Below are 26,807 nucleotides of genomic sequence, written 5' to 3' on the forward strand. Positions count from 1 at the left end.
TTAATATGTTAATTAGTTTGTGCTAAAATTCAGACAGAGAATATGGAATAAACATATATATTTGCATGAAATAAGAGTAGATTTTAATAACATTAATTTCACCTAAAGCTAATATTATTATTAAAATATTTTATAATTATAAATAAATTATTTAAAGCTCTTAAAATTACTTACAGAGGCTTAAATTCAGGGTTTTGTCTGCTTAAAGGCTGAAAAGCCTTAAGGCCAAAAAGAAAACCCCTCTCCTCCTTTAGATATTTAATTTTGCTCAAGTACACACACACCCACACATGTACACACACACACACACACACACACACGTGCGTTACATTTCAAATAGCGCATAAATTTTGAAAGTCCATGCAAAATCAAAACGAAATTTCCTTGCTGGACAGCCGCCCTCCATTTGGTTAAGCGGAAGGCAAGGGGGCAGCTCCATTGCGGGGCCACATATGTGCCCAACTTCACCCACTCCATCCACATCCCCTACTCCATTACTCCACTCCCCCCACTTTCCCCATACGCTCTACAGAATTACGCATGCTTTTAGCTCTAGGCATTGTTGTTGTTATTGTCCTTCGGGTGGACGCTGCCTGTATAAGGGAGAGGACGGAGGAGAGATGGGGTTGGTTTTTTAGACGGTGGATGGAGCTTAAAATGTGCAGAAAGCATAAGCCTAAGCTTTTTTATCGCTTCGACCATGAGACAGGCCAGACCAGCGTTTCTGGCTCTGGAAAAAGAAATATATACAACGTGAAAGTGGTCCAGATACAGGCAGAGAAATTTCCAGTACGGTAGGAAATGTATATTATATTTATTTCATTCCTTTATCATTTATCAATTAAATTAAATTAATTAATTCAATTATTAAAATGACAAGTGTGGATAACATATAGTCCCTTTATTATAAAATATTTTTATCACCAGATTATTGATTCGCTTTGGGAAAAATGTTTAAATATTTTAAAACCTAAGCTGTTATTCTATGTACTTTAAAATTATTAATTAAATATTTATTTAGAATAAAAATATTTTTAAAAATGAGCTTTGATATCTCCTCTATACGATACCTTAAAAACCACCTTTAAATTTGTATATAATTTTAGTCAGAAGCATTTTATACAGTGAAGGAGCAATATCCGACCCTATAAATGATATATATTCTTGATCAGGATCAACAGCCAAATCGATCTAGCTATGTCCGACAGAATTAAATATTTTTTTAATTTTTAAAATTTTTATAGGGGGTTACATCGTTAAAATTCTGAAAAAAATCAAGAAAAAATTAAAATTTAAAAACTTTTTAATTGAGTATGTAGATTTGTTAATCTTATAAAAACTAGCACAGAAAAGCTTTCCGAATAAAAATTAATGAATTTTTCACTTAGTTATGACTGATTTTCTCTGCCAGGATTCCCGAAATTAGCTTCCTTTTTCAGTTTTCTTTGAATTTTGATGTTTCGTATTTTTTAAACAAATTTCTTTCGGTGTCCAAATCCCGCTTGCCCACACACACACACACACCAACACACACATATGGGGAATTTAAATTGTATTTGTGTGCGCTGACGTTGTATAGTTGAAAGTTTCAATATTGGCTCAGCCAGGGGGAGTGGGGCTAGGTGGGTCCAACTGCCCAAAAACGCCCACAGTGACAGCACATAAGCACACACACTCGCAGTTAGGCACCATATATATATATATATATATATATATATATTTACATTATTCATGCACACACACTCGGGCACTTTTGAAAAATGCGTTTTATTCAAAGCGGAAGCAGCTGCCCAGACCAGGAGCTGGAGCACGCAGGGATGGGGGGTTTTGGACGGAGGTCCTGCGGGATTTTGGGGACTTAAGCCTTCAAGGTCTCGTCCTGCTGCCAGTCGTGGTCGTCCTGCTCAGCAGCATAGCCACCTATCAATTGGATACATTCTAAAGGATCGTCACAAAATAACTTACATTTATTATTTTAACTAAATAAATGAATTCAATAGTTAATTTTTTAATTAAAATATATATTGATATACTTGAATATAACACAATGTACAGTCAAATATATCATATACACAAAAGTCCTGCCGAAAACAGCAAATTAATTAATATGGTGCACAAAAGTATGCCATAAAAGTTGATCTTTAAATAAATATGTATTGCAATGACCTACAAATAAGTTATTAAACATTAACTCTTTGTTATGGCTTCGGAATATTTAAATAAAAAAATATCATCTATTTTTAATCAGTTTCTATGGCAGGGAATCCTTGCAGTCTACCTAGCTCCGTATCAATCTTCCTTCCCCTATTTCGCAATCCACTTTCACGTTCACTTTCACTAGTTTCGATATCCACAGACATACACAGACGCACTCCCACACAGACGAAACCAATTGTCACATTCTCAAACTCAGGCACACACACTAACACACACAAGCGGAGTTATGTGATTATATAGTACATCCCGCCCCCAGGACGGGAGAAAAGGCACAAAGGATTTTCTCCCTCGGGCAATACCATTCCGTATGTAAAGTAAGAAAAAAAAAGAATACAAATTTTAAACCAAGACCAAACAGTGTTTATACGGCGGGTTACCCCTTTTTCCGGGGTTGTGTGGCTTGAAATAAATATATTTATATATTTATAATTATATATTTAACTGTACCCTATTTAAAGATATTCATACTTTCGGGTATTCGCCTTTTTTGGAAGTCATAATAAAATAGTAGATAAAAAAAAAGAAAAATACAAATAAGTAAAATGTTCTAAACTAAATTTTTAGATTTACTTTTTTAAAAACTTTTCAAAATTACTTACAAAAAGAGCTCCTTTTTGAGGATAACAAACCCCATGTATACCCTAAGCAGAAAACTCTAAGGGAAATTCTCATCCATTGTTTATCCAAGCATCAACAGCAGTGTCCATATGTGCATCTGTATGTGTGTGTGTGTGTGTGTGTGTGTGGGAGTGTGCGTGTGTGCCCGGTATAAGTGTAAGCTGCTTTTAGGCGCAGCTAACAGCGCCAAAGCGCCTTTAAAAGGTTTTAAATTTTCCCCGAGGATGCGAGTATTGACCAAAATCGGGGTAAAAAAGGGGAACGCAGTAATCCCCATGCATATGCCAATGTTTAAACAAAAAATAAAGAACTAAAATATATTAAATATATAAATTAAATAGACTGCATTCATAACTTGCATCCCAGAGACCTTTCCACTTTCACTTGCCTTTACCATTTCCCTGACCCGCCTTAATGCGGTTTGCCTTGGACACAATGATGCCGCCAAAGAAGCCCCCTACCTATCACGTTTGATTTTTCCCCATTTTCTATTTTCATGTGGCAATGCAGCATATGTGCAGCGTGTGTGTGTGCTGTCTTTTTGGAGATTTTCTAGACAGTTTGGAAAAGTTTTTATTAATTTAAATTGGTAATATACCACTAATAATTAACAACGCCTATTAAGAAATTTTTTTATGAATGAATATAATCTAAATAAATTTATATTCAAGCATTTTTAATGATTTATAATAATTTTAAAGAAATATATTAAATATCCTTTGGAAAAACCTGATTTATGGGAATCTCTTTATACAAAGAATTATTTTGTAGAACAATTATTTGAGATATATTTATATCTGGAAAATAATTCGAAATCTGCCTTAATTTATTTAAGCCATCTATTAAAAATTATAATATTATATATTCCTGGAATATTTATATACATGTATATAAATTAAAAACCGATTTAACATCTCTAATGAAAAGTGCCAGCATATCGGATTGTTCAATCAAAAGACTGGCACACACCCACACCAACCCTCACACACACACACACACACACACTGTGGCACAATGGATCGGTTTTTCTTTCGTTCTACCTGCGATGCCATTACTTTTCCTGATTTTCCACCGGATTAAGTGCAGCAAGGTGTGTGCACCGAAGTCCTCATTGTTCCCAGCACACACACACTCACGCGGGACTCATTAAGTTGGCGTGCAACAATAAATTACAAAGATTCGACATACACACAGATACACAAAGACACACGGAAAAGCGAGGAGAAAATGAAGGAAAATGCCAGGGGAAAAACCACTCTACCAGCCGTCCTTGAGCAGCGATTGAATTTCCTTCGATCGAGTTTATGCGGTGTTTCTAGATCATGATCAGTCTGAGGTGGGTTTAAAGTGTATATTATTATACCCTTGCAGGGCATTATAATTTCAGACAGAAATTTACAACGCAGTGAAGGAGTCACCTCCGACCATATAAAGTATATATGTTCTTGATCAGCATAGTTTTATGAAAATCGGAATACTATATAAAATAACTGTCAGAGAAACAGTTGTTAAATGTAGAGAATCAGTAAGTATCTTTCAACAGTAAGTAACTATGATCAGTAATTAACTAAGATCAGTAAGTATCTATGACCAGTAAGTATCTATGACCAGCAAGTATCAATGAACATTAAGTACTTATGATCAGTAGATAACTATAACCAGTAAGTAACTCTGAACAGCAAGTATCTATGACTATGATCAGTAAGTATCTATGAACATTAAGTAACTATGAACAGTAAGTAACTCTGATCAGTAAGTAACTATCACCAGTAAGTATGTATGACCACTAAGTATTTATGATCAGAAATTAACTTTGAACACTAATAAACAATGACTTGCAACTTTTGTAACACAACACATTTCTAAGACGTGGCCGGCAGAAGTCACTTCGTTCCGGGGATGGTAATACCAGTTGGGAATCATATGGACATTATGACCAGTAAATAACTATGACCAGTATGTAACTCTGAACAGCAAGTATCTATGAACATTAAGTAACTATGAACAGTGAGTAACTCTGATCAGCAAGTAACTATCACCAGTAAGTATGTATGACCAGTAAGTATGTATGACCAGTAAGTATTTATGATCAGTAATTAACTTTGAACACTAATAAACAATGACTTGCAACTTTTGTAACACAACACATATCTGAGACCTGGCCGGCAGAAGTCACTTCGTTCCGGGGAGGTTAGAACAAGTTGGGAATCATACGCACAGATGTGCGAGATTTGTTTTTGAACAAAATTTAAGAGAAATTAATGAAACTATAGAGTTTTTTTGCTATATAATTTTACTCGTATATAAATCGGAGCATGGCGAATCGGTGGACTATATATATATTTATATATATATATATACTATAATATATATATATATATAGCCGCCATAGGAACGATCAGTAAATTTTAAGAAATTATAACTTTTCCAGTTTTCAACAGATTTTCATCAAATTTGATATATAGCTACTCTGTTATTATTATTTTTAGGAAATCCTAGAACACGCATAAACCTTGTTCCTTGACCTTCTTTCCTCACTCTCCACACCTGACGTTCAAAATAATCAAAGGCATTACAACTGCAGAGCCAAGTGCAAGTGCCGGGGATCGCCCACTTTATCCATTTTCAGCTCAAACTCGGTGTTTTTTTTTTTTTTTGTTGTTTTTCATTTTTGGCTCTTGATTTTCCGAGCACAGGAAACCCATAGTCGTCGTAGCGTCGCCACCACCTGTAGATTTTCCCGATTTCGGCGATGGCTGCATTCCAAATGATGTACGGCGCCTTTTAATTGGACACGGTCTGCGTGATTGCGTTCCTTTTGCCTTCTGCCCAGCCCCTATCCTGCTGAGCCTCAAGAGTGTGCACTGAGAGAAAAATTGTATACTTTCATAATAATGAAAGGACATATGAATAATAATACCAACATTGACCATTAAACCATTCAATCAAATTTGTGTTATTGATAGAGGGTGGTATCGTGATATTAATGAACTCCTTTTCTTGATAAGATTATAAATTTAATATTTAAATATATATATATATTATATATTAGCAATAATAAATTTTAAATTCAATACTAATAATAATACATTTTAAAATACATACTTTTAATAAGTAATATTTAAATAAATAATTATATCCGAAAAATCCAATAAATTCAATTGTTTCTTAGGTAATATTTTGGCACTCACATGTTTTTTAGATTTTTCACAGTGTTTCCTCGATTTCCAGCCTGTGTATGGTGTTTGTGCGTTAGGAAAAATCAAGTTTCAAGTTCAACATTATCATCATCATCATCATTATGTGTAATTACTCCGGGACAAGGCCAGACCTCATCCTGGGCCACATCGCCAGATAACCCAGTTAGTAACCCAAAAAAGTAAAACTTGCAGGCTGTGTGTAGTTTACATTCTTTATTTCGGTTCAAAAAAAATTCATTTTCTCTGTCTTTCTGTGTGTCAGTTGCTTGGCTTTCAATATGTGTGTGTTGGCTTGACAATTTCGGGGGGAAACTTTAATATAAATATATTTATTTATATATATTTTATAGGGATACACATAGACTGCGCTGATACTCGTGCATAAATTCATTTGTTGTTTGCGGATCCTGGGATTCCAATTTGGTTTGGGTTTACATCGAGATGAGAGGGAATTTTGGGGGAAAACATATGTATATATACATATAGATATATGTATATGTTGTCCTGATTCCCAGTTATATCGCATTTTTCCTCTATAAAATCTTTGTTTCTGTTAAAAATTTGCAACATTCGAAAGTATCGGTATTGTTTAACCTGCGGTTGCAAAAATGTACAAATATACACGCACTAGACACAAAAGAAAAAATTAATTTGATAAAATCAATTAATTATTTATTTAATTAATTAATAAAACCCTTTGCATTACATTTTGCCTGGTATTTTGTTGCCTTTTTTTGTGCCAGCGCTTGGTGGTGTTGGTGGTTTTACAGAGAGAGAAAAAGGTACACGGTTCCTTGTCGAATTATTATTGTTTTCTTCTCGATTTTTAGTTTTTACTTTTTAGTTTTTTTTTAGTCAAAGTTCCACTACACACACGCACACACATATATATATATAATAAAGACCATGGGAAAGATCAACTCTTTGACGGCTTTATAATGGTTCGTGTTTATAGTTCTCACTTGGTGCTTTCAAAATTTTCCATTAAATATATATATATATGTATACTCGATCGACATATACTCGCACATATATATACATATATATATATATATATATATGTGTGTATAATTTGTAAGTTTCTTGTTTTTATTTTAATAATTAATTGCTAAAATTTAACATGTAGTTGCTACATAATTCAAATATGTTTTCTTTTTTTTCGTTTTCGTTTTTAGGGTTTCTCTTTTTTTTTAGTTTCAAGAAATTGCATTTATTTATATCTTGGATCGAAAATTTCCTGCTTCATGTATTGCTTAGGGGTTCATTCTGCTTCAAGACATTAAAAAAAAATACTATATATAGATCTAAGTTTAAACAAAAACCGGGGGAAGGAAGTACTTATATGTAAGTTCGACAAGCCGAAAAATTATTGATAGTCCTGCAGGGCTGATATAACTGGATTTCTGATGATTTCCAATAATGAATTTGTTAAAATGAAAGAAAGAAATGTTTGTTTGTGACCTATTTTTTGCTTTCTTTTGATTATTTTTCTGTAAATCAAAATAAAGTTCTTAAGAATCCTGCTTAAATCTCCTTTAAAAGCGGACCATTGTTGCCATACTCAAATATCATGCATTGTTATCGTTATCGATATCGGCTTGCAGGACTATCTGCATCACTTGTTTCGCTTCCGCTTTGCTTCGTTTATAATTCTCAATTTGTTTTTTCGTTGTTGAGATAATTGGATGGGGGTTTTTGGTTTTTTTATCGTGGTCGGGGGGGTAACAACTACTGCCCCTCTCTTTGGGTACACCCCACTGCGCCCACTCAAGGTCGCCGCCCCCTTTGGTTATACATATATATTTATATATATATATTTTCTTAATTTTTTTTTGGGCTAAGTTGCGTAAGTTGTCATGTGAGCAACAAATTCATGGTAGCTGGCCAAACTGTAAAGATTCAAATTTAAACTGATGACAAGGTTGCGCAACTTGGGTCAGGGCGGGGGAGGGGCGGCCCAGAGGGGTTCGGAGGGGTGTCGATTAAGCCTAGAATATGTATAGGGGGTGTGTGTATAATATATATATATATATATATATATAGTATATAAACAATTACATTTAAAGTTATTTGTTTTAGTTTTACGTATAATTAGTTGACACTTTGCTTCGTCTTTGTATTTTGTGAGTTGCATTTTGGCATTTATTTTCTTATTTAATTTATTTATTTTTTTGTTTGCGGAAGAAATTCACTTTTCCTTGCTATTTTTTCTTTGTTTAAAAATTTTTTATTATTGATTTTTATTGCTAAACGAGGTAGATTTCTATTACTTGCTGAGCTGTTCCTGCCGAGGTAATCCTTTGTGGTTCTTTGCTATAGCTACGTTAATCCTCCTGCTCATCTTTATCTTTCTTCCTCTTTCTTATCTTCTTCCTTATCCTTTTGTCATAATTTGATAAAAAAAAAAATCATTTTCGTATTGCACACAGTAAAAACACACTCCCAAAACACTGACGGCTGTCATGCATCTTTTTTGCAATTTTCAATTTGAACTAAAAGTATTGCCTCCTCTTCTGCTTTTAAACTCTTTTTGCTATTTAATTATAATTATTGTTTTTCATTTCCGTTTCTTTTGTTTTTTTACTTTGCCCAATAAATGATATGCACAATTGTTGATATATATATAGTAGACAATAAACTGCAGCTTCCGTGTTGAGGGTTTGTCTGCCAAATCGGATTCTTGTATCTTATGTACAGCTTCTTGGAGTGGCAGTTATCCTGGAGTGTCCTGGAGTTGGCTGACTTTTAGTTTTCATATTTTTTAAACTTCTTTTTTTTAAATATCTCATTATTTAAATATAAGTTCTGGGCTCATACTACAAATTACTAACACAATTTAGTCATTATAATTTCTGGGGAAACGGCCGAAAATTGTTAGTTTTTTTGGTGTGTAAGTATGTCCTTTTTTGCAACAAAAAACGTGTTCGAAAAAAATTGTATTTAAATTATATTACGCCGATTGCACACGCTAAAAATACGTATAAATCCTTTGAATCCCTTTAGGAAGGAAAATTCAAGCTTCTCTTGTTAATCTCTTTTGGGGTCTCTGTTAATTCTGTGTCCTTTGGTTAGGGGGTGTCCGAAATAATTCTGAATTCACCTAAATTTTGATCCGTTTCAGGACATTGGCCGACTGCCTTCGCATTGCAGGATAACCCGTTGGATTGAATTTCGATTGCCGCCTGGATGCTGGAAGTAAAGAAATGAGAAAGCCTTGGTTAGTGACTGTGAATTTGGATGTGGTTTAAACTGTGGGTGTGGGTGGGCTTTAGATGCTCCTCCTTCACCGAGATTAATGTCCATGTCAGGGGGGGTGATGAGGGGGAAACTGGCAGAAAAGGCTAACCCAAAAGCGGCTGGGTTGGCTAATTAGTCAACGTCGTTGCCGGACGACAGATGATGACAAGGCGGCAGCACGGATTCACGGATTCACAAAGTATCTGTTGGGTTAAGCTGTATCTGTAGCTGTTAGATAGGGTTGTATGTGTATCTATATAAGGCTTTTAACCTTATATTTATCTCTTAACTTTAGCTGTATTTGTAGCGAGTACAGTGTATATTATTTAATCGCATTTTTTGAATCATTTATTATAGATATTATTATATGACAATTTCTTTGCAAAATCAAGGTTTTAAAAAACTCATAACTAGGCCAAAAAAGCATTAATTTTAATTCGGAAAGCTGTCCTATGCTAGTTTTTGTTAGATTAATAAATCTGCATACTTAACTTAATAGTTAAAACAATTTAAATTTTTGATCAATTTTTCGACAATTTTAACGATGTAACCCCTTATAAAATTTTCAAAATTTTGAAAAAATTAAATTTTCGCCAAACATAGCTAGATCGATTCGGCTTTTAATGCTGATCAAGAATATATATGATATATAGGGTCGGAAATGACTTCTTCACTAAATTACAAGCTTTTGACTAAATTTAAAGCCATTGAAAATATGAATATGTTTGCCTATAAATAGTATTCACTGTATCTTGTATCTGTATCAGTGGGTTGTATCTGTATCTGAAACTGTGACTGCAGCTGTTTTCTAGCTTCGGGATTCCTTCGGGGGCTTCGGGGTGTACGTACCCTCGTTTTCAGCTTCGTTGTAAGATCTTTGGTATAAAGAAATCAAACCGAAATCAAAGCCAATAAATCTTTAATCCAATTATAACTCATTATGCTTATATGCACACACGATCCCACAGCGATCTCGCCCTCTCTCTTTCGCTTGCTCTACTTCTATCTCTTTCTCTCCTTTTTCGGTTTTTTTTTTTGTGGAATTATTAGCTTAGGCTAAGGCCAGCGCTCTATAATCTGATATCTAAGATGTCGCCCTTCCCTTCTCTGCCTCGACTTCAACGTAATTCTTATAATTCGTATGATTCTTCTGCTGTCTTCTACTCTGTGCTGGAAAGAACGCCTTTTTTTATATTTTTCTTTTCTTCTAATTTTCGGCTCTTCTTACACTTTGATGAGAGTGTGTGTGGAGCTAAGACATAGTTTATACACTGGAGCAAAATTATAAGAGGGGAGTATAAAATGACTTAGAATTTAATAAATATATTCTGAGAAGAGGTACTGGAATTTGTTTTTAATTTAAAGAGGAATTCCCCTTAAGTAATCCTTATCAGATAAATAATAAAATGGTAAATAAGTAAATCATCAGTTAAATAAATAAGGATCTTCTTACACTTAAATAAAAAATAAATTAAGTAGTTCTTAGAAACTAATAATTAATGCATTATTCTAATTATAATTTTAATACTTTTCTATTATATTTTTAATACTTTTCCTAACATTCTATAAAAAATCGAATAAAGCAGAGCAGAAATGTATGCTAAAATTTTTATTGCATATTTTTTATGCGCAATAAATTGTTTTGCAAAGTTGAAACCCTAAATTATATATTTCAACCAGACAAAAGAGATTGGCATTAATTTCTGAATAATTTTTAAACTGATTATATCTCAATTAACTGATTTTAAACATCTAAAGATTTTTTGCCAGTGCATTTAATTGATGAAAACTAAAGCAGGCCATAAAATAGATCATGTAAAAGACGATGAAAGTGATATAGAAGAGGGCTAGATTGGTCAGTCAGTATAGTGCCTTATTCTATATAGAAAAATATACGAACATAATACCTTGGAGGCATATAGTAAATATTTATACTAAATTGGCCTGGCGTGTGAAATTCGGGAGTGAAATAAATTTCATTTTAGGCTGTGAAAACATTTCTTTTTCTTTATAATTAAAGTGAATCTAGTTTTTGAGTTTTCTAATTTCTAGACCCTATCTCTCACTCTAAGTTTCGGCTTTCCATGTTACGTTCATGTCTGTACCCCTAATCTTTCCCTCCTGAACCCCATCCTGTGTCCATCCCATCCATCTTGACTGGGGGGATCTGGATCTCTGGATCTCTGGACGGGGCTTCAGTTAATCTGCAGCGCATCAGCAATTAGCGGAAACTCGTCATAAAAAATATATACGAAAAGACTGAGAGAATAACACACACAAAATCGGATAAAACGCCGACAGCAACAACTATGGAAAAAAGCAACAAAGTTTTGCCTAAAGTTTAGTTTTTTTTTCTGTCAGTTTTGTATTTGTTGAAACTCGTTCGCGTTGCCGGGTCTCAAAAAAAAAAGATTTATTTTGTTTTACTTGATTTTTTTCTGTCGTTTTTTTTCCTTTGGTTGTTGTGATTTTTTTTTTTTTTCGTTTTTAACTGATTGTGAGACAAAAAATTTCTGTTGAATTGGAATTAGGACACAACAGACTCAGACACACACACACACATACACAGTGGAGTGAAGCTTCGAAATGTAGCAACAATTTCTGGCCAGTTTCTGTGTTTACGCAGCTGTGCGCCATTTGACGACGCTCCTCGTTTTTTTTTTTTTTTTTGCCATACCATCCCCCCCCCCCTGCCACGCCCATTGGACTCCGCCCCTGCTTGGCATATATATCATTTTATAATGCCTCAAAGTTGGACACCTCCAAACGGATGGAAGAGGAGAAACCGAGGCGAATCCTCTTTTCGAATTTGCTAAATGTTGGCCAAGTTCGTTGCCTAAGTCTTTTGTTTTGCGAACTTAAACAGTTAGGCAGGAGATCGGTTTAAAGAGATATATAGTAGAAATTGAGGGGGGAAGAGATTAATGAAGGATTAAGAAAGGATTAAGGTTGGTTTTAAATATGACACAAAGCCAATCAAGCAGAGATAGTGAAGGATATAGTAGAAATAATAGAAAATATAAATGTAAATGCTATGAAATCAATCAGAAATATAAAATAAATACATTTATAAAACTATATTAAAAATACAAACTTATAAGACTTTAAAGCCCCATAAATACTTAGTTCTTGTATATATATTACTTGCAAAAATAAGATAATTATCATATTCTCTACATATTTTAATAATTAAAAACAAAGAACCTTTTGATCAACTGTTGCATTCAATGGTTAATAAGTATTTATTTCAATGCCCAGATAAATCCTGTGTGAAAGAAACACGTCTAATGGAAAAAATAGATATAGATCTTTTGAATCTATATAGAAAAGATAAAAAGGATACTTAAAGAGAATATAGAATAATGGGACATAGACAAGTGAATAGATATATCCTTTTCCAAAATACATACTAAGAAGGCCGATTTCCAGAAAGATTTGATACGAGATTTGATAATTTTGTAAAGGAAACAAAACTTCTTAGAAGATTTCTTAAAATTAATTTTAAGGAAAACTCTTTCCAAAATTAATTAATTTTTAAGAAAATGTCTCTTCTGAGTTAATTAGTTTGTAAAGGAAACTGTTAAGAACACTTGAAACTATATACAGAAATATTCCTAAACATTTAAGAAACCTCAAGGAAATTTCTAAGTTACTATCTACGCCTAAGCCTTAAAAATATCTAGAATTAATTTCAATTGATAATAATTATTAAAAAATTCTTAATAATTTCAGTGAACAGATATTCCCTAGATATTTCTATGTTCTATTCCGCATCTTATGAATGGCTTGTATCTGTATCTGTGTATTTGTATCTCTATCTTTCTGGCCATTTTCCAAGCGTAATTTCGGCTCCACACTGGCGGACTGAATCTTGGCCAGAGACGGCAGATGCTTCAGACTAAGACTACGACGACGATGAGGATGATGATGATGAGGATGATGAGGATGATGGTGAGGATAATGACAATGATAATTATGATGATGACGATGCGACCGCCATGCTATCCTGTCATCTTGCTGATGATGATGCTGCTGCTGTTGTTGTTGTTGTTCTTGGCGTTTGGCATTGAATTTTGGAAATCAAATATCTAACGCCATATAACTCTAGAGAAACGCTGAAGAACTCGGCTCAGGGGTGGGTTTCTTCTTCTAGCACAGGCCCACAAAACAAAAAAAAAAGGTTAACAACAGCCTAAAAGACCTTTGTGTGATATACAGATATACATATATATATATATAAATATATATATAGAGGCAGATATATAGACACATACATGTGTGTGGATAACACAATAAGCATCTCAGGATGCTGTCAAATGTTTGGTAATTAAAAAAGAAGAAGAGCACCGGGCTGGGAAAGTAATGGGAAAGAAATTTCACAATCCAAAAGGAAAGTTGAACAACAACAACAACAACAAATAAAAATACAAAAAATCGAAGCGAAACCAGGGAAAATTTTACAGTTTCAGCGGGGGAAATTAATGAAAATTAAGGGGGAGGAAGGGTGGTTGGATAATTTCCTTCATTCCGTGAGCTAATTTGATTGAGTTTTTGTGTTAGATGTCACACTGACACTGCGCTAATTTAACCTTTTTCAGCCATGTCTTGGCCATTGATAAGGGCCACACAAAAAATTCGAAATAAAATATATTTGTAATTATTTTTGGCTTTCCACAGAAAATGTTCCATTAAATAATCTTGTATCTTGGAATTGCTTTTAGCTAATGTTGGAATTGTAACTTGAAGATACTAGACTTTAGGCCTTATATTTCAATGGTAAGATATGGAGTATCTATACTTTTCAAATCCTTACAGATTTTTATATACATATATAAATTCAAAAATAGAAATAGACAGATATATATATATAGATAAAATCCTTAAAAACTTTGATAAATTCTATGTAAGTTCATATAACCTCTTCATAAGTGAAAAGTAGTTTAATTTTTAGGACAGTCATATCACAAGATATTTTCGAATCAACTTTAAATTGTAGAATTTAGAATTTGGTTTTGAAATTCTGGAATTCCAGGGATAAATGGTGGAATCCTGAGAACAACAAATACAAAAGAACAGTTATGCGCAAGGAAACACACCGATGAATCTTAAACAAAAAGCAAAAGACAAACAGCAAAAAGGAAAGACGTAAAGGAAGTAGTAAGCAGATCACACATGTTTGTGAAATGAAAGAGGAGGAGGAGGATGAGAAGAAGGATGAGGACGAGGTTGAGAAGATCAAGAAAAAGGAGGAGAATGAGTAGAAGCATTGGAAGAATGCCAGATTTGCACATTGATCATATTATAGTGCAAAAAACCACAATGAAAACACACAAAGAAAAGTATTTGTTGAAATTAACCTAAGCAAACACTAATTTAAGCAGCAAAAATGGTAATAGAGGTAAAAGGCTGTAATTCTTTAAGAGCTAAAGTAACAGAAATATCCTTTTAAATATTCTCCTATCTTTACGATACATTAAATAAGTTAGGAAATTTGGCAAACATTTTGTGTTTTCTTTGTAATGTTTCCATAAACATAGTAAACTTTATTACAAATTTTTAGATTGATTCTAAAAATCTCTATATACATATATATATATTAATTCTATAAATCTATATTTTTTGCTTTGTGCATTAAAGATTTGTCTTCTTCTTGCTCCTCTTAAAAGGAAAAAAAACAAAACACAAAGACACAAAAGCCTGTCAAGGCGAAGCTATTGTTCATTCCTTCGTTCTATATTCTATATTATTTCTTGGATTTCTTTGCCAGGAATCTTCCTTTTTTTTTTGCCTTACTTCTCTACATTTCCGTAACTCTCTCTATCTCTTTCCCTTTCTCTCTCTCTCTCTCTCTCTCTGTGTTATAGCTATGAATCATGGTAAGTGCTAAAGCGGTATATAGAAGGAGAAACAGGCGAGAAAAAGGAAATGAAGGAGAATTAAGAGAAACAGCGAGAGAGAATAGAGCGAGAAGGCAATCTCTTCAAGGATTACAGTGACCGTGTGCGAGCGAGAGGCCGCTACGACCTACTGTCTTCTCTGCTTCTACAGGCTTCGAGTATCTACAAGATACACACACGCACACACCGCTAAGGTAGACAATTTCTACCTGGACACTCAACCGATCAAAATCTCTGCCGAAAAAAAAAAACAACACACAAGAAAACGAAAACGACAAACGGCAGAAAGAGAGCGAAGACATAGCTACCGCTTCTCGAGGGCGAGCAAGAGGGAGGGAAGTGGAGAAAGAAAGAGAGGGCGCACAACATCTTGCCGAAAAATTAAAATTACAGATGGTTTGTTGCTGGATGAGCATATGTACAGGAAACCAGTTTTTATGTTCAACAAACAAAACCAAGAAGTAGAAGATACACAGATACGGGGGCCACAGATACAGATACAGATACACATGCGAATGCCGCCGCACGAAGCCAGGAGTGTTGCGACGAAGAACGAGGAGGAGAAGAAGGTGGAGGAGGAGGTGGAGAAGAAGCCGGGAGAAGCGGCGTTATGATGACATAGCCACAGACGCTGCGCAGAGTGTCGCGCAAGCGCAGCGCCATGGATTGTGTATCTTTCAGATACGCCGAACATTGCGTTTTGCCAGAGCTCAAAATAGCCAAATTTGTGGCTTTTTAATTATGGAAATAGTTGGAAAAGACTTTTGAGATTAAGCAGGATAAATTTTAGCTTAATATTCCATTTACTTTCGATAATACAGGCCAAAAACCAGAACTCCTATTTCGTACCTATTCCATAACATGAAGTTTGAACTTTCCTTAGGTTTTATATTAAGCTACAAGCCATTACTTGTAAAAATGTAATCTATATAGTTCTATATATGTAATTATCTATATTTTGCTATGACATAAGTAATAAATAATACTACAGGCACAAGTTCTATATGGTTTCTAAGGAACTTGCAAGCCTAATTTGTATCTCAAACGTACAAGAACATTTTTAAGGTTTAATTTAAGGGTAAGAACTATCATGTTTCATATTAAATTAATACAAAATCGATCAGTAATTAACAAAATAATATAAAAACAGAGAAATATCTAATAGAAATTAAAACCTGTACGTTTTAAGTAAATAAAAACCTATCTAAAGATAGTTTTCCTAAAGTCATCTTAAAATTTCAGTAAATTTCAAGGTTTTAACATATTTCGGGAAAGAACTTGAACTCACTATTTATTTGTAGATATATAATTATATAGATAATTATTTTTTCAAACAATTAGTTTCCTACAGTATATAATTTAATTGTTTCTCATATTTCCGACCCTCACACAACGTATTTTCAGTAAACTGTGATTTTCGCAAGCAATAGATAGCGGAGGCATCCATGAGATACATGGCATCCCTGAAATAGCTGTTGCTAGCCGCGTCTATTTGCAGCCACTCCCCTTTTTGCTAGCTAGCGGCATGCAGCAACATGTGTGTGCGTGTGTGTGCAGGCTTCAAGGATCTGCAGAGTCCTTTGTGTCCAGATCCTGGGATCACGGGAACCGGCTTGCCCGAAACAAGACACACACGTTCACGGGAGTTGCCTTGTTTTTTTTATTTTTCTTCTTTCTGTTTTCCTTTTGTTGTTGTTTTCATATGTTGTATCTTTGTATCTACACATGTCTTGGCCCGTCTTCCATTCTCTGCTTCGCTTCTTTCTTCGCGAAAATCAAGCCTCAAACAGAACGAAAAAAAATCTCTATCTCGAGCTGAACTCCGGATTCGGATTCCGATTTGGATTCGGATTCAGACTGGGATTCAGAGACAAAGAGAGAGAGAGAGAGGGAGAAGGAGAGGCAAAGACAGAGATAGATACAGAGAAAAAAGCAGCATTAAAGACACGCACGTAATTTCTTTGGAACTAGCATGGAACAACAACAGAAACAACAATGAATTTCTACAAAAATAATTAAGAAAAACGAAAGAAAAAAAAAATACAAAAAATACATACAAACGAGTAGCATTTATTTAAAACTTTATGATGGGGTTGCCAAGGAAAGGTAAAGGGAAGAACATGTCCATAAAACAATTATATAGTCAAAAGGAGAAAAAAAAAAGGAAGAAGGAGAAAGGAATCTGCCAAATCAGGCAAGAAAAACCTGTGGAGAGAATCTCAAAATGTCTCCAGTGCTGAAAACCAATGAAAAAAAATCATAATTGTAATAATAAAAAATAAAAACAACAAATTTGCATAATTTTCAATTTTTTTATATAGTTTTTTTTTGTTTTTCGTTTATATTTGTCATTTAAAAAAAATACTTAGAAGGCGTGCCAAAAAATGTGAAAGCGTTGTCTTGAATGGTTTAACAATTAAAAATAATAATAATAATAATAAAAAAAAATTGTATAATTACAAAAACGAGAGGAGAATGTATGTGAATATATATGTATGTGTGTTTTTGTGGTCAGAATAAACTGAAGAATTGTGTGTTAAATAATTACAATTGGTTTTATTGGTGGAACATATAAATAAATGGGCAACTAAAATTAATAAATATATATAGATATATTTTTTTAGGTATCATAATACGACAGTATCTCTCGCTCTTAGTTATAATAATAATATCCCTGATTTTTGCATTTTTTGTTTATGGTTTACTGGCATTCTTACTTGCTGTGGCTGCTGCTGACATTTTGGCGTTGTTAAGGCTATACGGATATATATATATACATATATATAAATATATATATATATATGGGTGTGTGGTCTAGTAACTAGATATAGTAGATATACTATATAAATATATATAGATATATATATATATCAATTGGCATTTAGTTGCTGCTTTTTTTTGTAAGCTTACATATCGTATATATGGCATTCGTTTTTGTGTTTGTTCCCTCGTAAAATAATAATTAAACATGTTTTAAATTAAAAAATACGACAAAAAAAATGTTGATGCTAAAATTAGGCTTTACAATCTATATAATGGAATATGCATATATATTATATATTAGGTATATATATATATATAGACGCGACCGTCGCTATTGGCTGTTGCTGAGGTATACTTGGAGGTTCACACGTTTACATATTAATTTAAGCGTTACAAATAATAATATAATTATAATAGGTAATTAATTAAGTACAAAATACAAATAATAATACAATTTTTAACATGCAAATAAAATTAAATAATTTGCTGCTAACAACAATTAGGAATTCTGGGCTGTCTTTCAATCAATCTCCCCCTCTCCTCCCTACGACGCTTATGGCAATACAAATAAAAAAAAAAAAATAAGAAACTCTAATTACATGGGAATGAATTGGTTCTGGTTGTGGTTGTGTTTCTGGCGGGGATCGGGATTGGCACCAACAAAATAAAAAAGGAGTGGCCTGTCCAAGTTATTGAAATGCTGCGGCTTTGTATCAAATTAAAAAATAAAAAAACATATACAAAAGGCTATATAAAACAGCGAATCATTGCCTGGCCAGCAATAAATTGTGTTTTCTCTTAATGTTCAAACTAAATCAAACACGAAACTGGAATTGGGCAACTGGAAACATAGATAAAGATCACGTCAATGTGATCCAAGTCATTAAAGGACAACTCAACTGCAGCGTCAACCGGAGGAGCTGCCGCCTCGAGCACCTCGGACTGCGCTCAGTTGCCTCTGGTGGAGCTCTCATTCCCCTCCAAAGCCTGAAGCATTTCAAAACCCAGCTTTTTTGGCTCAGTACAACTCTATGCTCTTCTCTATCAACTGGAACTCCTCCTCGCCCTTGACCATCATCGGATGATAGTCGCCCAGCTCCCTCTCCTCCTCATCCATCTCCATTTCCATTTCCATCTCCATCTCCTCCTCATCCTCCTCCTCGTCCTCCTCCAGCAGACTATCATCATCGGCGGCCACATCATCAATGTGCCGCTTCAGACTCAAGCCGGGATTAAGACTTGGATTCACCGGGACAGCGGATGAAGGTACTCCTCCTGCGGTTAGTGGAACTGTCATTCCACCCCGCACAGCCGTCACCGTCAGGGAGCGTGCAAAGGCTGCCTTAATGGTACCAGGTAACCCAGAGGTAGCAGTAGCTGCTCCAGCAGCTGACACACCGGTGGCGGCTGTTCCTGCTGCTGCTGCTGCTGTTGCTGCTTGTGCAGCGGCTGCAGCGGCGGCGGCAGCAGCGGCTGACTTCTTGCCCACCACCCTGGGACGGTTGTGGGTCTCGAGATGCTTCCGCAGGTGATCCTTGCGGCAGAAACCCTTCTCACAAATATCGCACATATGCTGCTTAATCCCCGTGTGAATTGCCTCGACATGACGCCGTAGATCGGTCTTGTGATGGAACTGCTTGGGACACTGCTCACACTTGTGCGGCTTATCCTGGGTGCGATGACGACCCAGATGCGTGGTATAGACATCCTCGCTCTGGAAACGCTTACCACACTTCTGGCAGCGGAACGGGTACTCACCGGAGTGGAAGCTCTTGTTGTGCTGCGTGAGGTAGCAGTTCTTGGTGAACTCCTTGTCGCACTCCAGACACTTGATTCGTCCCGATGGCAGAGTGGTCGAGTGCGGTGATGTGGAGCCAACGCTGCTATTCCTTCGTCGCTTCGTCGTGGTTGAGGGTGTGGCACCGCGTCGCTTCTTTGCTGGCGGTTGCCCCAGGGATTGAGTTGGCTCCGAGAGGTTCTGATGTTGCTGCTGCTGTTGCTGCTGATGTTGCTGTTGCTGCTGTTGTTGCTGCTGTTGCTGTTGCTGCTGAAGCTGCTCGAGATGATGTTGCTGTTGCTGCTGCTGTTGGAGCTGTTCCAACTGATGATGCTGCAACTGATACTGCTCCATCTCGTACTCCTGCTGATGCTGCTGCTGCTGGATAAGCGTGGCCATATCCATTTCCAGAGCCGGAGTGGCCCGCGAGCTGCTCACCGTGGGCGAGTAGGGTGTGGATAGCACCGTCAACGTTGCCGGTGTCTGTGCCTCCTGCTGCCCACCCTGCTGATGGGCATGCAACGCCGTGGTTAGCGTATGCACTGGCGGCAGGTCACCCTCCTGCGGCGACCGCTGGGCGGCCACCGAGTACGGCGAGAGCGGGGCATATGGTGCAAATAGAGAGGCTGGCATCAGCTGCAGGATCTGGCCATCGCTGGTGGTGATCTGATTGGACGCATAGCCACTAGCACCGGTGTGCGCCTCGGACCCACTACCAATAATAGTGTGATAGCTCATTGTGGGGTCCAGCGGCTGCAGCTGCTGGTAGCATGGCGGCGGCGGCGGCATGATGGGCATGTGCATGGTGGGCGGCATGGGCATGGTGCTGGTGATGTGCGGCGGCGGCGGCGGCTGCAGCTGCAGCGGCAGCAGCTGCGGCGCTGTGGTGGTGGTGAGCGGCATGGGCATGCCCATGGTGGGCGGCGGGGAGCTGCTGGTGTGCGGCGAACTGCTGCTGTGCGGCAAATTGTCCGCCAGGATTAGCTCCTGCTGCTGCTGCTGCGGCTGCTGCTGCGGCGGCTGCTGCTGCTGCTGCTGATCCAGTTGGTGAAGCTCCCGCTGCTGATGTGGTTCCTCCTCCGGCCGCTGATGCTGATCCGCCTGCAACTGATGCTGGTGCGGGTGGAGCACCGCCTGGTGGTAATGGTGCACCAGCTGCTGCTGCGGCAGCGGCATAGTGTCCTGCATACTGGTGGTGGTGGTAGTAGCTAGCGGCGTGGTGCTGGTGCTGCTGCACTGCAGCATACTGCTGGGCATGAGCGTGTGCATGTGCGTGGGCATATCCAAAGCCAGCATGTTGTAGTCCATTGCCATAGGCGGCAGCATTACCATAGGCGGCAGCGGCTGCGGCGGCGTTGTGGTGCGCGAGAAATCCGTTGCCGGCGGCTCCTGCTGGTAAATAGTAAGGGGCGAGTTGCTGCTGCTGCTGCTGGGCGTGCTGGGATTGATGTGGCTGTGGGTGCTGCTGTTGCTGCTGCAGCTGAGCGTGTTGGGCGTGCTGCTGTGATAGTGGCGCGCCGCCAGCAGGTATTGCTGCTCCTGCTGCTGCTGCTGCTGCCGCTGCAGGTGATCTCCCGCCCGATCCGGATCCTCCTCCTGATCCTCCTGCAGCTCCTCCGCCTCCTCCGTGGCCATTGAGCTGCTGCTGCTGTCCTGACTGTGACTGTGATTGGGATTGGGATTGGGATGGGTGTGGGTGTGGGTGTGGTTGCTGTCCTCCATTTGTTCGCTCTTTATAGCTACTGTGGTTGCCTCCGCCGCCGTTGCTGCTGTTGCTGCTAGTGCTGTTGTTGTTGTTTGTGGTGCTCGGGTTGTTGTTGTTTTGATTGGCGGTGTGATTGTTGTTTCGTTCAGCAGGCCCCTCATTTTGGAGGACGGCATTTGGGTGGTGTTGTTGTTGTTGTTGTTGTGTGGGGCGGAGGGACCTGCTAGCCCGTTTGGGTGACCGTTCAAAACGGAGTTGTGATGCTGCTGCTGTTGCTGCTGCTGATGTAGTTGCTGCTGCTGCTGCTGCTGCTGGTTGTTGGAAGCGTGCTGTGGTGAAGCGTTTGTCGTGGATTGCACTTGTTGCTGCATGTAGCCATAGCCATTGGCGGTGCCATTGGCATATCCATTGGCGTGCTGCTGCTGCTGTTGCTGCTGCTGCTGCTGCTGGTGGTGGTGATGATGATGGAGGTGATGCTGCTGCTGCTGCTGCGTGGTGGGCGAAGGCGAGGCCGAGTACTGGGACATGGCAGCGCCGCCCAACGCCCCCACGCCCAACGCTCCTCCCCCTCCATAGTCGGGCGGACTTCTGGGTGGCTCTGGTGGCGGTACATTAACTGGCGGCGGTGGCGCCGGTGCCTGCTGCCCCTGATTGACAGCGGCTGCAGCGGCAGCGGCGGCTGCAGCAGCTGCTGCTGCCGTTCCCCTTCGACTGGGCTTCGTCACCGGATCCCGCGATGGATGATGGTGCGCCGAAATGGGCAGAGTAGCCGGATCCGGCTGACCGCTTGACTTGACCGCATTCTTATGCAGCGTCGTGTTGTAGTGCCGCTTGAGGTGGCCAGAGCTGGTGAACCACTTGTTGCAGGCCGTGCAGTTGTACGTCTTGGGGCGGCGCGCCTCATTCGACTTCCAGGTGGCCGCCTTGGCCGTCAAGCTGTTGGCCGGCAGCACGGAACTGGAGCTGGGTGGTTCGAAGCCGCGATATCCGCCGCCTGGCGCTGCTCCACCGGCGACACCATCTTGCCCCGGTCCACCGGTGGTGGTACTGGGGAATTCCGCCGGACTGGTGGCCACGCTGGCGCACAGATCCGCACCAGTACCACCGGCACCGCCTGCCGTGGGATCAAAGGACTTGTCCACATAATGCTGCGAGTCTGGATACTCGGACTTGATCAGTCCGTGGCCGCCGTATTCCTGCTTGATGAGCGTGGCGCCGACGCCGGCGGACTGATGGTACGGCGACTGCTTGGGTGAGTAGTAGGGGGACTTGTCCACGCCACCAACGCCAAGACCGACGCCTAGACCCACGCCCAGGCCCTGCTGCATGTAGGGCGGCAGACCCTCGACTGAGGCCACCGTCTGCTGCGGCTGCTGCTCCCAACTATGAAGCGCCCGCTGCTGCATGGACTGCATCGAGTGAAGCGGATCGGGCAGAGCACCGATCGGCAGACCAGCGACAGCCTCGTGTTGCTGCTGCTGTTGTTGCTGCTGCTGCTGGAGCAGCTGCTGGTGGTAGACCATCTTTTGCGAATCCAAGTCAAGCAGTTCGCCGGGATTGGCCGATGCAGCGCCCACACCGCCCGGTGGCTGTGGCGTTGGCATCTCCTCCTTGATGTACGGTGAGCTGGCATAGCCACTGCTTCCATATGGCGACTCACCATGCACATTGGCAATATGTTCCTGCAGCTCCGACTCGTTGGTGGTAAGGATGCCACATTTCTTGCACTGCAGCTTGCATCCGGCACCGCCGTTGCCAGCGCCACCCGGTGAGCCTGGGGTCTGACCGCTGGCGCTGCCCAGCTGCAGGTGCGATGAGGTGGACGTGGGACTGCTGCTGCTAACCACACGTGGGCTCATGGCCGCCGTGGTGGTGCTAACGGCACTCGGTGCGCTCACCGACTCCTCCTGGGCGGCGACACTGGCCGCCGGCATGCCGCCGAGACCCGATGTGGGTGTTTGCAGGTACGGATGGTAGCGCAATCCGGCGCTTTTGCCGTAGTCCAAGCCAAAGGCATAGTCCGTGCCCTGTTGCTGCTGCTGCTGATAGAATTGCTCGTAGCTGTTGATGTAGCTGCTGGCGTAGCCTTGCTGCTGTTGCTGTTGCTGCTGCTGCTGCTGCATGTCGGCTCCGTAGAGTCCGCCGTACAGTTGCTGCTGCTGGGCCTGCTGCTGTCCGCTGGAGGCGGAATACATGTTGTGGGTGGCGTAGGGCTGATGGGTTATGCCCGTAACCTGCTGCTGCTGCTGCTGCTGTTGGGAATCCATGCCCTGGGATTGCTGTTGTCCTTGTGATTGCTGCTGTTGCTGAGACTGTTGCTGCTGCTGTTGCGGGGGCTGCGGTGTGCCTGGCTGGTTATCACTAGAATCGGCTGCGGCACTGATCGTGGCATTTGGCGTGGCGGGTGCACTGCCTCCGCCACCAGCCGCTGGGACTCCAGCTCCCCCGCCTCCACCCGCTCCCGTTCCCCCGCCGCTGTCGGTGGCACTGCTGGCGGCGAGCGCCTCTGCCGCGTGCAGTGGCGGCATCTCAGTCTTGATGCTCGCCATGGACCGCTCTCGCGTGGTTGCTGCTACCGCTACTTCCGCTGCCGGTGCCGCTGCTCATGTCGTGCTCTCTCTGCGAAATTAGCTGCTCATCCTCCTCCTCCAATCTCTCTGTCTCTCCGAGTTCGTTGGCTCTCTTGTGGAGCGCCGATCGTTGTTTTTTTTAATTAATAATATTTTGTTTTTAGTTACTCGTTTTATATTTTTTTAATTGGCATTTGTATTTGTACTGCAAATAATCGAATTAATTTATATTTTCTTTATTAGTTGAGGAAATTTGTGGGTAGATTTTTTAAAGACAAATGAAGCACACGCACACGTACACAAACACACAATCTGAGAGTCAAAGACGTTCTAACGGTTCTTTATGTCCTCTTCACTTTCTTTTATTTGCATTTAGCACTTTTTGTTTTTTTTTCGGTTCCAGATAGGTTTCTTTTACAACGTATAGTTTAACCTTTATTTAATAAATTGTCAATGCTCTCACTTGAACACATTTACACTTGAAAAAAAATACTCAGATCCTCGGTGAGTTCTCGTTCTCGAATTTGCTTACTTATCTGCGCCTTCGCTTTCGGCACTCCTCCGTTGGACTGCCTGCCGTCGATCTTTTCGCGCCTCCTTTTACCGACTGCTGCTCTCACTCTCTCTCCACTCCTCCTCCTTTCTTACTCTTTTTCTCTTTCAACAAAAAATAAGACAAACTAAAGGAAACCAAAATCAAAATGCGGCTCTGCAATTTTGAATTTTGAATTTTGTTTGCGAATATGCGAGGGAAGCGAGAACTGGCGATGGCGACTCTCTCTGCCTCTCTCTTTCTCGGTCGCGCTTTGCCAAGATCACTGTGATTCCGCCTCTCTTTCAACGCTTTTTTTTTAGATCTTTTTCATCCGGGGATCGAACAGAAAAAAATTGTTTACGAACACAAATATGACACAAATGATTGTTAAGAACTTTTAAACTTTACTTTGCTTCGCTTGGTCCGAAATAGTTAGTTGGTTTTTTAATTTTTGTGGTTTTTGTTAAACGTTTTGTTTGCCGAAAAGTTTTTGCCAAATGTTTGCTTTGCCGTTTTTGTGAGTGGGAAAATGAAATAAAAAAGGGCGCTAAAAGCCAAAATAGCCGCTCCTCGTTCTTGTCCTTCTTTCTTCTTTCTGCTACTTTCTGCTACGGCGTTTCAAATACAAATGACCGACGAACAACGTGCATGAGGCACATTCAGCCGGCAGCTGCTCCGGCAGAGCTGGCGGCAGAGCTACGAGCTGCGCTGCCGCTGCCTCTGCTCTGGTCGACGCACATGCGTGCGTGTGTGTGCTATGTACTGTGTGTTCTATGTGCGACCGCCGTCGCCGCTGCCGTCGCTGCCACCGCCGCTGCTGTCGCCATCTCTGTCGCTCGCCACTGCATTTGATTTTGCTTTGGCGCTGCCTTTGCACTGTGTTTGCGCCTGCCTTTGATTTTGTGTTTTTATTATTTATTTATGCGTGTAAAACGCACACACACACGCAAACAGTAGCCAGCTTTAAATATTTTATAATTTGAATATTGAAATAATTTTATTTTCCATATGATGGTTTCCAAAATTTCCGGGTTTTTATTTAGTAATTTAAAGATTTTGAATTACATTAATCTTCAAGGATTTGACTATTTTAAAAACGTGTATTTGGCTTTAAAACGTTAAAATATTTATATTTAATTGTTAAATAAAAACAAAAGTAGAAGTTTTACTTATTTTAAACTAAAGTCGATCTAGCCATAGACATCGGTCTATCTTTCTAAACAAAAAGTTTTGAAATATTTGGATGAAACTTTCTCTATTTCCTATATTTTAATCTAATTTAAAACTGCACAGATCAGATAAATATATTATATATATATTAATAATTGTATGACAATACCTTAAAAATTATTAGTATAAGTTAGAACTATAGAGAACAAAAAAAGAAATAAAAATTGATTTATATATTTATTGTTATTCAGTCTAAAGCATGTAACACTATAAAGGAGTCATTTCCGACCTTGTAAATCATATATATTCTTGATCAGCATCAACAACCGAATCGATCTGGACATGTTTTGAAGAAAAACAAAATTTTTTATTTTTTTCATAATTTTATAAGGGGTTATATAGTTAAAATTTTCAAAAAATACAAAAAAATTAAATTAAAAAAAAAATTAATGGAGTATGCAGATTTATTACCCTAATAAAACCTAACATAGGAAATCTAAATTGACGCATTTCTGGATTAGTTATGAGATTTTTAAGCTTTGACTTATCTAAAAAATTGTCATATAAAAATATTAATATTTTAAGCTTTTATTCTTTGATTTTACCTCTTAAGAAAATATATTTTTATCAGCTGGGAATGCTTATACGGCTTGCCTTTTAATTCAATGAGACGTAAGTCGCATTTAAAAAAAGAAAAACTTAGCAACAAATCTTAAACAACACTATTTTAAAGGCTAATAAAAAGTTTTAATTAAATCTATTAATAAAGAAGCCGTAAGGCGCGTTAGATGACTAATAACCAATTGAGGGTCCCGCCATATCTTAGATATCGCAAATTGCAGCTGTGTTGCAGTTTAAGCTTTTGTTAAGCTTAGTTTAGGTCTTGGCTCATTAATTAATTAGTCAGGCTTTCGTCAATCTGATCTGAGTCACTAAAGCGATTCGCACTACTACCCTAGTTTCGGTTAGGCGTGTCCGGCGATTACCGGCATCTCCTCAGGTCTCGTAAAAGTTGTCAGCGCTTTAAAAATTAATAATAAAGCCCACTTTTATTGCGACAGCACAGAAAAGAGCCAACTAAAAATAGCAGCGGGAAGGGTTTGCTTATGGGCTTTTGA

General features: G+C 39.1%; 1 protein-coding gene across 3 annotated transcripts; it reads right to left on the reverse strand.

The window, feature by feature from the left end:
• Window positions 1-7,239: 7,239 nt before the first annotated feature.
• On the reverse strand, window positions 7,240-25,191 carry zld (zinc finger protein zelda). Of its 3 annotated transcripts, XM_020949703.2 has the most exons (3): window positions 24,517-25,191; window positions 19,691-24,189; window positions 7,240-9,224 (listed from the first exon to the last, which is right to left on the reverse strand). In XM_020949703.2, exons 2-3 carry the CDS (start codon window positions 23,961-23,963, stop codon window positions 9,136-9,138), a joined length of 4,362 nt encoding a protein of 1,453 aa, XP_020805362.2. In that variant the 5' UTR covers window positions 23,964-24,189; window positions 24,517-25,191; the 3' UTR covers window positions 7,240-9,135. The 3 variants fall into 3 exon arrangements, with proteins under 3 accessions (XP_020805362.2, XP_020805361.2, XP_086692345.1); XM_020949702.2 differs by lacking the exon at window positions 7,240-9,224 and having other exon boundaries at window positions 17,881-24,189; XM_086836219.1 differs by lacking the exon at window positions 7,240-9,224 and having other exon boundaries at window positions 17,881-24,189; window positions 24,928-25,148.
• Window positions 25,192-26,807: the final 1,616 nt, after the last annotated feature.

Source organism: Drosophila serrata, unplaced genomic scaffold, assembly GCF_035046125.1.
Source record: "Drosophila serrata isolate PLE 108 unplaced genomic scaffold, ASM3504612v1 contig_276, whole genome shotgun sequence".
In the NCBI taxonomy this organism is placed as follows: domain Eukaryota; kingdom Metazoa; phylum Arthropoda; class Insecta; order Diptera; family Drosophilidae; genus Drosophila; species Drosophila serrata.